Source organism: Petaurus breviceps, unplaced genomic scaffold (assembly GCF_028583685.1).
Source record: "Petaurus breviceps papuanus isolate PSGF00001 unplaced genomic scaffold, PetGlider_PUasm1.0 90895, whole genome shotgun sequence".
In the NCBI taxonomy this organism is placed as follows: domain Eukaryota; kingdom Metazoa; phylum Chordata; class Mammalia; order Diprotodontia; family Petauridae; genus Petaurus; species Petaurus breviceps.
In genome coordinates, this window is record NW_027187372.1 from 5,377,255 (window position 1) to 5,392,225 (window position 14,971).

Here is a 14,971-nt window from a genome sequence, read left to right on the forward strand (position 1 = left end):
AATTTCTCTTTTCCTTTTTTATGAATTATTATAGTAACAGTGACACTCTCAGCTGGGAATCTTGCCTCTTATTTCACTGAACAAATATAGGCCATTCACCAAAATCTTCTTCTTCTTCCTCATTGTACATCACTCACATGATGAGTTTAAGATATCTGTGGGACATACAGTTTGAGATGTCCCACAGGCAGTTGCAAATCAGATGAGAGGTCAAGAGTGAAAAGGAAGAAGGATAGGGTAGCTGAAGTAGATTGCATCAAATCAAGAGTATTGGTGCTGAGCACATAACTTCTCTCTTACCTCCCTGTTCTTCTTTATAAAGAGATGGCAGGAAACAGAAAAAAGCAAAGATACTCCATACATTCCTGCTTGCATTCACTATCTCTCTTCCCTTTCATGGCTAGACTACTTGAGAAAGCCACCTAGAGACAGCAAGGTGGCACAGTGGATAGAGCGTTGAGCCTGGAGTCAGGAAGACCTGAGTTCATTTCCAACCTCAGACATTTATTAGCTGTGTGACAACTGGGCAAGTCACCTAACCTCTGTATGCCTCAGTTTCCTCAGCTATAAAATAGAGATGATAATAATAATGATATCTACTTCCCATGATTATGGTGAGGATTAAATGAGATAATGTTTGTGAAACACTTAGCACAGTTCTAGCACATAGTAGGTACTTAATAAATGCTTGTTTACTTCTGATTACAATCTAGGCTTTCGCCTTCCCTCCTCTCACTCTCCTGAAGTTTCTGTTATCTCTCTTCCAAACTTACTCAACTCAAACTAATCTCTCCAAAGTTAGCAAGGATCTCTTAATCACCAAATCTAATGACATTTCCTCAGTCTTTATCCTTCTTGATCTCTCTGTAGCTTTTGACACTGTCAGTCACCCTCTTCTTGAAATTCCCTCTTTTCTGTGTTTTCATGACATTACTCGTTCCTGTTCTTATTTGTGTGACTTTTCCTAAGTCTCCTTTGTTGGTTATGTCTCCTAACAAGAGGTGACCCCCTAAAGCTCTGTCCTGGGCCTTCATCTCCCTCTGTACCATGTCTTTGGTGATCTCTTCAGGGCTCATGAATTCAGTTATCATCTCTGTGCTGATGATTCTCAGATTTCCTTTAACCATCTGTATTCTCACTTCTGACCTCCCATCTGGCATCTCTAACTGCCTGTTGGACATCTCAAACTGGATGTCTCATAGATGTCTTAAATTCAGCATGACCAGATTGAACTCTTCCTCTTTCTTCCCAATCACTGCCCTCTTCCTCACTTTCCTCTTAAAGGAGGAAAGTTAACTGTTAGACACTACCATCCAGTCCTAGCTGTCATCCTGAACAATTTTTTTTCACTCCTTCACATCTGATATTATTATTAAGCCCAGTGTATCACCAAGGCAATATTCACAGCACCAATGGCAACTACGAATATACTGGCATAGTTCCGAACCGCAAAATATAACAAACTCTCCATATAGAAGACAGAAGCAAAAAAATTTATTCAGACACCTGAAAGACAGATCCCAACACCAGAAAACCAAATCCATCATAGCATCTATATACAGTAACAGCAGAGGGTAACACAATCCTAAATCCTTTTCACAAACAAACATTCACAAACTAGCTGTCTGCTTGCCTGAGTCTTTTCTCTCCTTCCTGCCTAACTACTCTGACTCCTAGCTTCCCTTCAGCTCTGCTTCACCCTTCCTGCCCCACCCATTCAGCAAACTTCCCACCACAGGCTCCATGTGATTACATTCAGCCTATTAAGGGGGGGAGAAGATCTTCAAATTCCCTTAGGCCTATTAAGGGTCAGGGAAAATCTTCAAATTCCCATTACCATTACACCCTGCCAATTCTGCATTTCCTGCATATGGCCTCTTCTCCCTTCTGATACTTCTGCTGTTTTGGTGTAGGCCCTCATCACTTAACAGCCTCAAATATCACAATAGCCCTTCTAGTACATCTTCCATTCATCTGCTAAACTGATCTTCCTAAAGTGCAAGTCTGACCATGTCACCTTCCTATTCATTAAACTTTGGAGGACTGCCTATTATCAAATAGAAAATCTTCTGTTTGGTTTTTAAAGACCCTCTTTAACCTGTCCCTTTCCTGTGTTTCCAGTCTTTTTATACTTTACTCCTGCCTATGTACTCTATTAACTAATGACACTATTCTCACTGTTCCTCTCAGAAGATACTCTAGCTCCTGACTCTGTACATATTCACTGGTTCTTTCTCATTTGTAGAATGCTCTGCTTGCTTATATCTATTTTCTGGCTTCGCTGGCTTCCTTCATGTTTCAGCTCATATCCTACTTTCTGTAAGAGGCCTTTCTTTATTTTCTCAATTGCTAGTACTTTCTCTCTTGTTTACCTTGTATATAGCTTGTTTGTACATATTTATTTGCATGTGTTTTCCTCCCTTAGAACATGAGCACCTTGAGGACAGAGACTATTTTTTTTTACTTTCTTTGTATCCCTGGTGCTTAGCACATTCTTTGGAACATAGAAAGCACTTAATAAATGCTTACTTATTTGGCCATTTTCTCTAAGCCAAAAATGGACTTATGTGGTATGACAAATGAGAGTTATTTAGCAGAGCCTAATTAAGTCATTGAAAATAAAAATCAGAACTATCTTAGACAATTCAGGATATGTTATCATTTTTCAAAGGATCATTAATATCCATAGAGCCAGAAAGGAACTTAGAGATCATTTAATGCAAACCTATCATTTTATAGGAAAGAAACTGGGACCTAGAAAATTGCTGCCTTGTTTTGCTATCACACTGTTTTTTTTTTTTTTGTATGTGTCTTGACCATTCACAATTAGTCTGTAAGCCCCACAAGAGGAGGAAACCTTTTTTAAAAAAATGTTTGTGCTCATTCAGCTCTTGCTGATGCATAAATTTCCTTTTTCAGAAATCTGATGATACAGACATTTTATACTGTGATTCAAAAAGAAGAGAAGACCTTCAGAGGTAAAATCCTTATTGTGCTAACATCTTTATACTTTTTTGGTTAATATAGATGATGAAGCCCAAGGTAAATAAAACTAAGAATAGATTTTGAATTTGTGTAAAATGTGAAAAATCCTTTATTTAGTTTTGGTTTAACTATTTTCTTTAATTGTATAAATGTTGTCTCTAACTGACATTATGTAGGAATTCTGTTTGTAATAACAACTGAATTTTGTTAATATCATCTTAAACAAGAAAATTGTCAATGAAATAAAAATTCCATCCATTAAATCTAGATTTTAGTCCTCAGTAATTGGACTTTGTTTCATCCTTACAGAATTTACTAAAAGCATTAGCATGGTAATTTAAAAAGTGAATCTTATAAAATTTATACTTTATGTGGTCTGTATAAAATTTATATTGGTGATCTTTGTTGAATTGCTTAGTAGCAGAAATAGCTAGGAGAACTGATGAAATAGCTATGGAATATTGTATAAATAGAGAGTAGAGTTGTAAAACATGGTCAAAGGATATAAGCAGACAATTTTGTAAGGAAGAAATCAAAATCAATAGCCATATGAAAAAATGCTCTGTATCATCAATAATTTGAGAAATGCAAATTAAATAAACTCTGAGATTCTATTTCTCACTCATTAGATTGACAAAATTAACAAAAATGGAAAATGATAAATGTTGAGCTTTGACAAAACAGGTACGTTAATGCACTGTTGGTAGAGCTGTGAATTATCTGACCATTCAGGAAAATAGTTTGGAACTGGCCAAAAAGTTACTGTCTGCATGCCTTTTGACCCAGGATTATCTCGTAGAGATCAAAGAAAAAGGAAAACGATCCATATATACAAAGATAATTATAGTAATTCTTTTTATGGTGGCAAAGAATTAGAAACTGAGGAATTCCCATCAATTGAGGAATGCCTAAACGTTAAATTATGGCATGTGATGTAATAGAACACCATTGTGCTCTAAAAAATGATGGAAGACCATTTCAGAGAAACCTGGAAAGACTTAAGCATGAACTGATACAGAATGAAGTGGGAAGAACTGGAACAATTTATACAACGATATTTTAGTAACAAATAGCTTTGAAAGACTCAGGGCCTTTGAGCAATGCAGTGACCAGTCACATTTCAGAGGACTTATGGTAAAACATACATCCCAGCTCTTGACAGAGAGGTCATGGGACTCACATAGAAGGAGACACTTATTTTTGGATGTGGCAAATATGAAATTAAATTTTAAATTTGTTTTTAATAACAATATACATTTAATATTTTATTTTTGCCCCTGTTACATGTAAAAACAATTAACATTTGTTTTTTAAAATTTTTGAGATCCAAATTCTTTCCCTCCCTTTCCCTGTAATGGTAATGGGGATTTAAGGTTTTCCCTGCCCCTTAATAAGCCTAAAGGGAATTTGAAGACCTTCCCGGTTTTGAAAATATACCTTGCCTCCTAATAATTGGCTGAGTGTAATTACATGGAGCCTGTGGTAGGAGGAGTTTGCTAAAGGGTGGAACAGAGCCCCCAGGAAGCTGGGAATCAGGGCAGCTAGACATGGTAGGAGGGGAGGACCCATCTGAGGGAGATAGGCTTGTGAGTAAATGTTGGTGTTTTGCCACCTGCTGTGAGAGCTAGACTTGTGTTGGTTTGTAGGGAGGCTAAAAAATGATGTGACTCTCTGCTGCCTTGTGGTGTATTAACTTCTATGTTGCTATGATGGATTTGGTTTCCTGGTGTTGGGATTTGGTTTTCTGGTGTTTGAATAAATGTTTTGCTTCTGTCTTATATATGGAGAGTCTGTTATATTTTGTGATTGACCATTGTGTCGGTATATTTATAGTAACCATTGGTGCTGTGAATATTGCATTGGCACTATACCCCCTCTTTGAAAAGGCAAGCAGTTTGATGTAGGTTATACATATGCAGTCACACAAAACATATTAACATATTTCCACTTTAGTCATGTTGTGAAAACACAGACAAAAAACTCCAAGAAAAATACATTAAAGAAAAAGTATGCTTCTATCTAGAGTCAGACTCCATCAGTTCTTTCTCTGGAGATGGATAGCATTTTTCATCATAAGTCTTTCAGAATTGTCTTGGATCATTGTATTGCTGAGAATAGCTAATTCATTCACTATTGATCATTATCCAGTATTGCTCTTACTGTATACAGTGTTCTGCTGGTTCTGCTTATTTCACTTTGCATCAGTTTGTATAAGTCTTTCCAAGTAAAAACAACAATATAAATAGGGTAGCAAAGGAAAAATAATCCTGTTTATTTGAATAGATTGTAAAGGAAGTTTGAGAAATATAAAAATTGTTAAAAATCACGAATGCCCTAAGGCTATAAGTTCTTTGAAGACAGGGTCCATTTACTAAACTTCTTTGTATGCTTCATTATGATTGACACCATACTACACAAACTATATACTGAGTAAATACTTGCTGAATTGATATGGACTCTAACCATATGAGTATTATGCCTCTAGACCACTGAGGTATATAGAACAGAACTAGCATTGTAGTGGAAGCAGTATGTCTGAATAAATTCCCAAAGGTTTTCCCTACTATTCTTTATTTGAGACATTTATTATATAAGATATATTTCTTATTTAAAAAACTTTATTGATATCTTTTTTTTTTAATATCACCTATATTCCTGAATTTATCTGCTACTTAATGAACCATCCTTTGGAACAAAGAATGAAAAAGAAAGATAATGCAAAGGCAGTCCATCAAAACTAGCAGTTCTAATAGTCTGTGTAATAAGTGATCCATACTCATGATCTCCCATTCCTGCAGAGGAGGAAAGGATATACCTTTTTATCTCTTCTCAACTAAGTTTGGACACTATAATTACATGACAGCTTCATTTTTTTTGTTCTTTCCATGTATGTTGTTGTAGTCATTGTGTGCTTTCATAAATCTTACCTGCTTCTTTGGATTCTTCATACTTGTTTCTTACTGTACAATACTGTTACATTCCTGTACAGGTTTGTTTAGCCATGATCTGGTCAATGAACTACTTTGTTTACAATTTATGCTAGTAGAAAAAATGGTGGTGTGACCATTTTGTTATGTGTGGGACCTTTCTGTCTCTGACCTTTCTGGAGTATATGACTAGTAATGGGACCTTTGGATCAAAGGTAGTAGGCATTTTAACCACAGTTTTAGCTTAATTCTAAATTGTTTTCCAGGATGGTTGGTCCAATTTACAGCTCTACTAACACTGTACTAGTGTGCCATTCTTTCTCAAACCATTCTAGCATTGGGCAAGAAGGAAGGAAGGAAAGAAGGAAATAAACATTTATTAAGTGCTTATGATAGGCCAGATAGATGAAGATACTATAAAGTCAGGAATAAGTCTGGGAGGGGAATAAAGACCAGCATGGCCCCCTCCACAGAATGGATGTCTCAAGAGAAATTCATCAGTGGGAGAGAGGGGTATTTCCATCTTTTGTTATCTTTGTCAGTTTATTGTCTCCTGATTTGTTTTGCTCTACAGTTCTTTTTTTTTTTTTTGGTATTTGGAGTGATCTTTCCGTATAGTTATTAATAGTTTGTAATTCTTCTTTGACCATTTATCCTTTAGGGATATTTGGTTTGGTGTATATATCAGACCCTTATCAAATATTTGATGCAAATTTTTTTCCTTAGTCAACACCTTCTCTTTTTATCCTAGTTGATAGAATTCATGCAAAATTGCCTGTCAGTATAATTCAGATTATTTTATTTTTTATGATCATTTCTATTCCTTGTTTGAGAGCACTTCCTTAGCTGTAACTGAAAAGGATTTCATCTCCATCTGATTCTCTACTGTTTGTTTTTTTCTTTATGGCACATAAAATCCATTTTTAGTTTATCATTTAGGAATAGAGTTTAACATTTTGGACTAAATCTAATTTTTGCTAAACTGTTTTCCAGTTTTGCCCAGTAGTTCTTGTCAGAGATATATTCATATATATATATATATATATATATATATACAAATAATTTATGTTTTCAGGCTTATTGTACACTGAGTTATTCCTTATTTAGTCTCTTCTGCTGATCTACTTTTCTATTTTTTAACCTGCACCAAATAATTCACATGATAAGTGTTTTATACTACCGTGTTTCCCCGATAATAAGACACTGTCTTATTAATTTTTTTGGACAGAAAAACACCAGAGGGCTTATTTTCACGGGAGGGCTTATTTTAATGAACATTGACAGCAATTTTAATAAACAGGTAAATGTGAACAAAAAAATGTACCTTTATTCAATAAGCAAATCACTGGGGAAGAACAGGATGACGTGCTCACTGTTGCAGCTCTGATTGGATGCAGCTCGGAGCGCGGTGTGCGTTTCACCGGGTGGGGGGGAGGAGGACGGTGCATACAGAGGGTACCGTAATGTTTAGCATGTAGCGCAGGGGATCACCTTCACTACAGTAGCAATCTCAATAGGGCTTATTTTCGGGGGAGGGCTTATTTTAGAGGAATCTTACACAGTAAGGGGAGGGCTTATTTTCGGGATAGGTCTTATTATCAGGGAAACACAGTATAATTTGAAATCTGGAAGTGCTATTTTCCCTTTCATTTCTATTTTTTCTTAATTCTTTTGCATTTTGAAGGTCTTTTATTTCTCCAAAGAATTTTATTTTGTTTAGCTCTATAAAGCATCACTTTGATTTCATTGGCATAGGACAAATTTTATAAATTAATTTAGGTATTGTTTTTAATTATATTGGCATTTATTTGTATTTAATACAGGTTTGCAATGTTGGATTTTCACTGGTTATGAATACATAGAGTTACCGTATACTTAGATATCATATGTCTTTGTGAGTGACCATGGGCACATTTAACCTTTACAAGTTTTAATTTCCTCATCAGTAAAATTGGGATAATAATACCTGTAGTACTCATTTCCCTGATTTGTTGTGAGGATCAAAAGAAGGAATGCACACAAAGCATTTTAGAGGCCTTAAAGTGCTATGTGAATGTAAGACATTACAATAGATTGTTATGAATTGGATGTTATCAGATATGTCTACATTGATTTTGAATTGTTATAATATTCAATGAAATTTGGTAATTATGACTTAATTTTTGATGTATCTTATGTCAGTTTATACTTTACAGTATGCCAGTGTAAGTTTGAGAGTGTCATAGTGTACAAGTAGTCCTATTAACTTAATTTTCTGCACTTCTTTGTAGGCTGGATGTAGAAACAGGCACTCAAAAGAAGAAACAAAAAATCAGTTCTTTTTCATCTCAAGAGCCTGATAGACTCCAAAAGAAATCACTTGATGACAGTCAAAGTACTTCTAACAGTCAGCCTTTAAGTAGAAGTGAGAAAGAAATACAGAAGTATGATTTTGAACATGAAGATATAAAATTGAAAAGTGAAAACAACCGGAGTGATTATGACCTCAAAAGTAGTAATAGTCTCACTTTTACCAAGAACGAACAGTCCAAATCTGAAGCTCCAGCAGGTGAAAAGAAATGGCCTCATTATCTCGCGCAAAGGGAAAAGATGAAAGAATTAAAGAAGAGAGAAAAGATCAATATAGTCAAAGATAATGTAGGAAAACCTCCACTAGAGAAGTACAGTAAAGATGGCTTTACCAAGGAATGTAATTCCAAATCCTTGAGTAAAGAAGCACTTGAACCTGAAAGATGCAGAATCAGTTTCAAAATTGCCGCAAAATCCAGTGGTACTCTTCAAAAACTGGTAGAGGATAATGTTTTAAATTCTAAATTTCATAAACCAAAGCCTTCATGTGAGAAAAAAGAGAGCCTCCAGATTCCTTCTTCTTTGTCTAGACACAAAGTTAAACATTTATCACCGTCAGATTCTTCATGTAAATCATCTGACTGTAAGAGGAGGGAAAAATGTCATCCTGAGCATTCCAGACAAAAAAGAAACAATTCACAGCCAGAAGAAACTTTCTTTCCTGCAACAGTATCATTAAAACAGGTAGAGAGAATAGGTTTTTTGGTCAAAAGAATTTGATGATAGAGTAAGCTTTGAATGTGGTTCTGTATTGGAGATATATCCCACTGTGGAAAGTTGATTAAAATGAGAGTTGCTGAGAATTTTCTTGTTCCTAGGCCTTTAATATCATTACATAATGAAGTGTGGGAAAGGAGGGAGCCCACCTATCCTTTCTTCCTTAATTGTGATGGGGTTGGATCTTGTGTGCTCTTGTAGGACTTTTCATTAAGATATTTGAATTGATGTGTATTCTGTACTAAAATTTGCTTTTAAAAGGTGCTGATTATTAGATTATGTGCTCTTAGAGGGAAGGGAGTGTTTTACTTTTATCTTTGTATCCTCAAACTTTTCACAGCACATAGTGTCTTATAAGTGCTTGTTATTGATTAACTGATTTGGAGGAGATTTTCATCAAAGTAGTCCTTTTGGCTATTTCACCAGTAGCCAGCTGCCAGAAAAAAAAAAACACAAGATGAAAACAGAAACCCTAGTATCCATTGGCCCCTATACAGGTAAGCTTATTTTCCAGTGCATTCCCCAAGTTAGGATTTATATTGGTTTTCCTTTCTCGGTTCCCAGTTCATTTTTAGTGATGAGTGCTTTTCCTACTGGATTCATTTTGATTCAGTAAGCATTTATTAAGCAACTACTATGTGTTAGGAGGTACCAGGAGTACAAGAGACAGTTGCTCCCATCAAGGAGCTTAAATTCTCCTGAGGGATACAACATGTAGACATATAAGTAAATGAAATGTGTATGAGAGTGATTTCAGGGGATATTAGACTAAGATCCCTAATAACTAGGGGGATCAGGAAAGGCCTTCTGTAGGAGTTAATATATGAGCTGAGCTTTGAAGGAAGCTAGAGATTCTAAGAGGTAGATATGAGGAAAGAGTGCTTCGAAGGCATAGGGAGAGACAGCAAGTATGTGTGTACATACATTTGCACACATGTAAACATAGACACATTTATGATATATAGTGAATAAATACAAATATTTAAAAAGTAAATACATTGTAGTTCAGGAGGATAGGCACTAGAATTTGAAGGAATTTGGAAAGGTCATGCAGAAAATGGTGTTTGAACTGCTTCTTAAATGAAGAGAGGGTCTTTGAGGCAAAAGATAAGGTGAGAGTACTTTCCATGCATTGGTGATCAGTACAAAGGCATGGAGACAGAAAATGAGGCATTGTTTGTGAGGAACAGAGAAAAGGCCAGTTTGGCTGAACTGCTGAGTATGGGAAATTGGTTAAATGTATATTGAAGCTGGAAAGATAGGTTGGGGCCAGATTATAGGCCTTTAAAAACTCAACAAAAGAGCTTATATTTTTCCTAGAAAAAATAGGAAGCCACTGGAATTGATTGAGTAGGAAAGAATGGTCAAATCTGTGCTCAAGGAAAGTTGCTTTGGCAGCTGTGGATGGACTGAAATGGGTGAAGACTTGAAGCAGGGAGATGAGTTAGGAGACTGTTGCAATACTCTAGTCAAAAGTTGAGGAAGAGCTGATCTAAGGTGGCAGCAGTGTAAGTGGAAAGGAGGATGAGAGAGATGTCATGAAGGTAGAAATGGTGAGGTTTGGCAATTGTTTACATATATAGTGACAGAAAATGAGACGCTAAGGCTATTGCTAAAATTACGAACCTGAAGGATGGTAGTATATTCAACAGAAGAAAGGAAGTTTTCAAGAGGGAATAGTTTGGAGGAAAGTTTGAGGTCAGTTTTGGGCATGTTTAAAATGTCATCTGTGTAGAGGTGATAATTGAACTCCTAGGAGTTGAAGACATTAGGAAGAGAAACATTGTAGAGGGAAAAAAGAAGATGATCTAGGACAGAAACTTGGGGAACACCCACAATTATGAACATGACATAGAAAAGTGGTATCGAATAGAGGAAAACACAACACCGTCATGAAAACCCAGAGAGGAGAGAATATTCAGGAGGAGAAGGTGAAGGATGACTTGTTGGTTGTGAACCTGGGTGATTGTAAGGATATTGGTATCTTAAACAGAAATAGTGAACTTTGGAGGAATTGGTTTTGGGGAAAATGTATTAAGTTCCATTTTTTATATGTTAGATTTAATATTCCTATAGGATATGCAAATTGGGATCTCTAACAGGCAGTTGATAATGTGGGATTGAAGTTCACGAGAGATATAAAGGTTGGGCTTATAGATTAGGAAGTTATCTACCTAATAATTGGATAATTGATAATCAAGACCTTTGGAATTGAAGCTATCTCCATTGGAGAGTGTGTAGAGAGAAGGCCCAGGACAGACTATTGGGGGACACAACTACCATAAAGGCATTGGAAAAATATGGCTGGTTAGGATGTAGTCTTAGAATCTTTTATATTCTTTGTCATTAACTAATAGAATTAATTTTTATTTTAGAATTTTGAAGCAACACATTCTAATTCAAGTTATTGTGTTCAGGATACAGATCAAGAGGTTAGTGTTCTACTTAATTATTTTGAATGTATTAAATACAGTTGCTAAACTAAGTTGTTCCTGGTTCATTAATACTAAAAGTGATGTGAATATAATGTTGCTAAATTAAGTTGTTCCTGGTTCATTAATACTAAAAGTGATGTGAATATAATTTTAAGATAAGTACGATACTGTTGTTTCTATACTGTAATCATTGTATATAATTATGTAGTATAGGATCATTGAGAGAGTCAGCATTATGTATTAAAAGGACCTCTGAATTTGCAATCAGAGGACATGGGTTCAGATTTTGCCTCTTTCATTTACTACTTATTTGACCCTAGACAAATCACTACATCTCTGGGCCTCAGTTTCATTATCTGTAAAATGGTGAGATTAGACTAAATGGTCTCTAAGGACCCTTCTAGCTCTAAATATATGATAAGTGATTTGCGAACCTATGTAATTTTGTGCTGTGGATTCCTTCAAAGGCCTTTATCTAGAAAAATATTTCATAATGTTCCTTCTTTTTCTGATCTTTTGCTTTTATTATTTTAAGACAGCCTGTGTCTTAATCTTTTACTGTAACACAAATACTGAAAGATATTTCCATTTGTACATGTAGTTGCAAAAATGCAGCATGGCAGTAGAAGTTTTTGGCTATATTAAAAGACAACAAAATGGAGATATTGTTTTTTGAAATTATGTACCTGTCTGTCATGGTTGTAGAATATGGGAAGAGGGAAAGCCCTATGCATTTCTCCTTTAATTGGCTTTAGTTTAGTCCTGACATAGGTTTTTAGTTATTATATTTACTTAATGGAGTTTTTTTCTTAATCTAATAATTAGGCACATAGGATATTTTTTACTTTTAAAAAATGTCAATCTTCATTAAATTGCTTATTATTTTTATGACCCTTAATTTTTTATGGCCCTCCTTATAGTATGAGAAACCTTTTTTTTTTCCCTGATTTAAATCTATTTATTTATTTTTAAAGCAATTGGGGTTAAGTAACTTGCTCAAGATTCCACGGCCAGTTATTTCTGTGTGTGGTGCTAAGTATCTGAGCCTGGATTTGATCCCCAGGTCATCTTGACACTGGGGCCGGTGCTCTTACTCGCTGAGCCTCCTGGCTTCCCCTAAGCAATTGGGGTTAAGTAACTTGCTCAAGGTTCCACAGCCAGGTGTTTCTGGGTGGGTGCTAAATGTCTGAGCCCGGATTCGATCCCCAGGTCATCCCGACCCTGGGGCCGGTGCTCTTACTTGCTGTGCTACCTGGCCGCCCCTTGATTTAAATTTATTGTACCTTTTAGCTTCTTTGTTTATTTTTCATTAGGAACTTAGTTTCTTCAGATTGGTCAGATTTCTTCAAATTAATCTGGAGTGATTCCTAAACTTTTTTTTAACACTCTGAGGAAAAGCATCAACCAACTACATTTAAATTTGTTAGGATATTAAGGTTTTAAACTTTTTTTCTTCTTATACTTCCTATACACAGATACTGTGTTCAATAAAGATGGTTTTTATTTTCTTATCAACCTGGAAGTTGTTAACTCAGAATACATTTGAATGTGAATCTTTCTACAATTCATTAAAAAAAAAAACCCAGCTTCACAAATGCAAGATTGAGGAGCCATAACTAGACAGCAGTTAGTCTGCAAATGATCTGAGGGTTTTAATGGACTACAGAATAATGTGAATTGGTACAGTGATTTGGTAGCCAAGAAAGCTAGTGTGATCTTGGGCTGCTGTGAAAGAGGCCTAGATGCCAGGAAAAATAAAGCTATAATAATTCTGTCTTCTACAGCCCTTGCCTGACTACCTTGAGAATATTGTGTTCTGTTCTAAGAACTGTTATAGGAATGACCTGGATAGACTTGTAGAGTGTTCAGAGGAAGGCCGCCAGGATAATGAAGGCCTTCAAATTCATGCCATATGAGGATCAGTTGAAGGAATGGGATGTTTCGCCTGGGAAGAGAAGACAGTTTGGTGGGTGGAGGGGGACAGATATGAAAACTGTCTTGAAATATTTGAAAGTCTGTCTGTCAACTGGGAGAGGCAGAGAGACCAAGCTGTGTTCTGCTTCATCCCAGAGGGCAGAACTGGGAGCAGTGGGTACAAGTTGCAAAGGGCCATTTTCAACTTGATATAAGGAAGAATATCTTAATAATTAAAATTGCTCATAAATGAAATGGGCTGTTTTTAATGTAGTGGGTTCCCCTTCATTTGAAGTGTTTAAGCAAAGGCTGGATGACCACATATCTATTATAGAGGGGGATCCCTTTTTCTGGTACAAGTTGGATTAGATGGCCTCTGAAGTCCCTTCCAACCATGAAATTCTGTGATTCTGTGATAGATGCAGATAGTAGAAGAGCTTCATGCTGCTCGTTTGGAGAAAAGTATGGATTTGCCTGTGGTGCCAGCTTCTGGAGAGCTGACAAGTATGGAAATTGACTTGGCTGAAGATGATGTGCATCCTTCTGTTGGTATGTCCTCTATATTAATGTTGATGGTTTTCCTGGTCTCTTAGTATTTCAGCACATTAACTCATTATTTTGACTATGTTAAGATCAGGAGGAAATATTGATTCCAAAATGTTTTAAAGAAATTGTGCATTTAGTAGTCTCCAGCGACAGAGTGTAATGTATTTCCAATATTCTGCCATGTCATAATTTGTTGTTTTTCTTCAAGTTACAAGGCAATTTAGGTATGGTTTTTGTTTTCTGACACAAAATTTTTATTGTAACATACATATCTTTAATTGTACGTTTTACCTAATTTGGGTAAGGGATAGTCATCAAAGTTTTGACCTTTCAGTTTTTTCCTTCTCAACTGTAATTGTATACTAATGAAGATTTTTTTTTTCTGTTAAGGGACTGACTGGATGTAATGTAAATTGTAATGTGTGGAGGAAGTATCATCTTGGATTTATCCTGGTTATACAGTCAGATCTTGTTTATCCTTGGTAATGGGAAAGAATAATGGTATAGACAATTCCCAAATCATTTGATGACTTTGGAGTATACATATTATATTATTTACCTTATTAATTCTGTTTAGTTATAAACAGATTTTAATATTAGCTTTTTATTGATGTATACACCAACTGATGATAGAATAAGTTGACCTAAAAGTGTCATAAGTGGCAAAAGGAAGTCCATTTAATTCAGCAAACGTAAGTGTCTGTTGTAGGTAAAACACTGACAGTTGTGAGGAGAGATAAAATTTTAGATAAAGAAGCATGTTTGTTGCTCTCATGGACTTGTAGTATAGAAGACAAATAAGATACATAGATAACTCTAATATAAATAATATGTGATACGTTCACTGTAGAGACTCAGGGCAATTGAAGTCAGAGGTGTAGGGCTGTTATCAACAGGATACATTGGGGAAAGTTTCAGAGAGGACCTGGAATTTGAGTTGGGCTATTAGGATAAATGCTAAAGGCTAAAGTAGCTAAAGGATGGCTCTTAATTCAATTGGTGAAAAGGGGGAACAGAAACATTCTAGAAGAAGGGGATAGCATGAGCAAAGACTTGGAAGCATGAAAGAGTTGAGTGTGGTTGGGAGATTGACTGTAG

At 35.7% G+C, this 14,971-nt stretch overlaps 1 protein-coding gene across 4 annotated transcripts in view; it reads left to right on the forward strand.

Annotated features, from left to right (window-relative positions):
- Positions 1-14,971, forward strand: part of SWT1 (SWT1 RNA endoribonuclease homolog) — a 181,378-nt gene that overhangs the window by 23,254 nt on the left and 143,153 nt on the right. For all 4 annotated transcript variants that reach the window (XM_069074419.1, XM_069074421.1, XM_069074422.1 and 1 more), the window contains exons 4-7: positions 2,920-2,978; positions 8,183-8,945; positions 11,354-11,410; positions 13,747-13,876. In XM_069074419.1, coding sequence (XP_068930520.1) covers positions 2,920-2,978; positions 8,183-8,945; positions 11,354-11,410; positions 13,747-13,876 — 1,009 coding nt within the window. The remainder of the gene's footprint in view (positions 1-2,919; positions 2,979-8,182; positions 8,946-11,353; positions 11,411-13,746; positions 13,877-14,971) is intronic.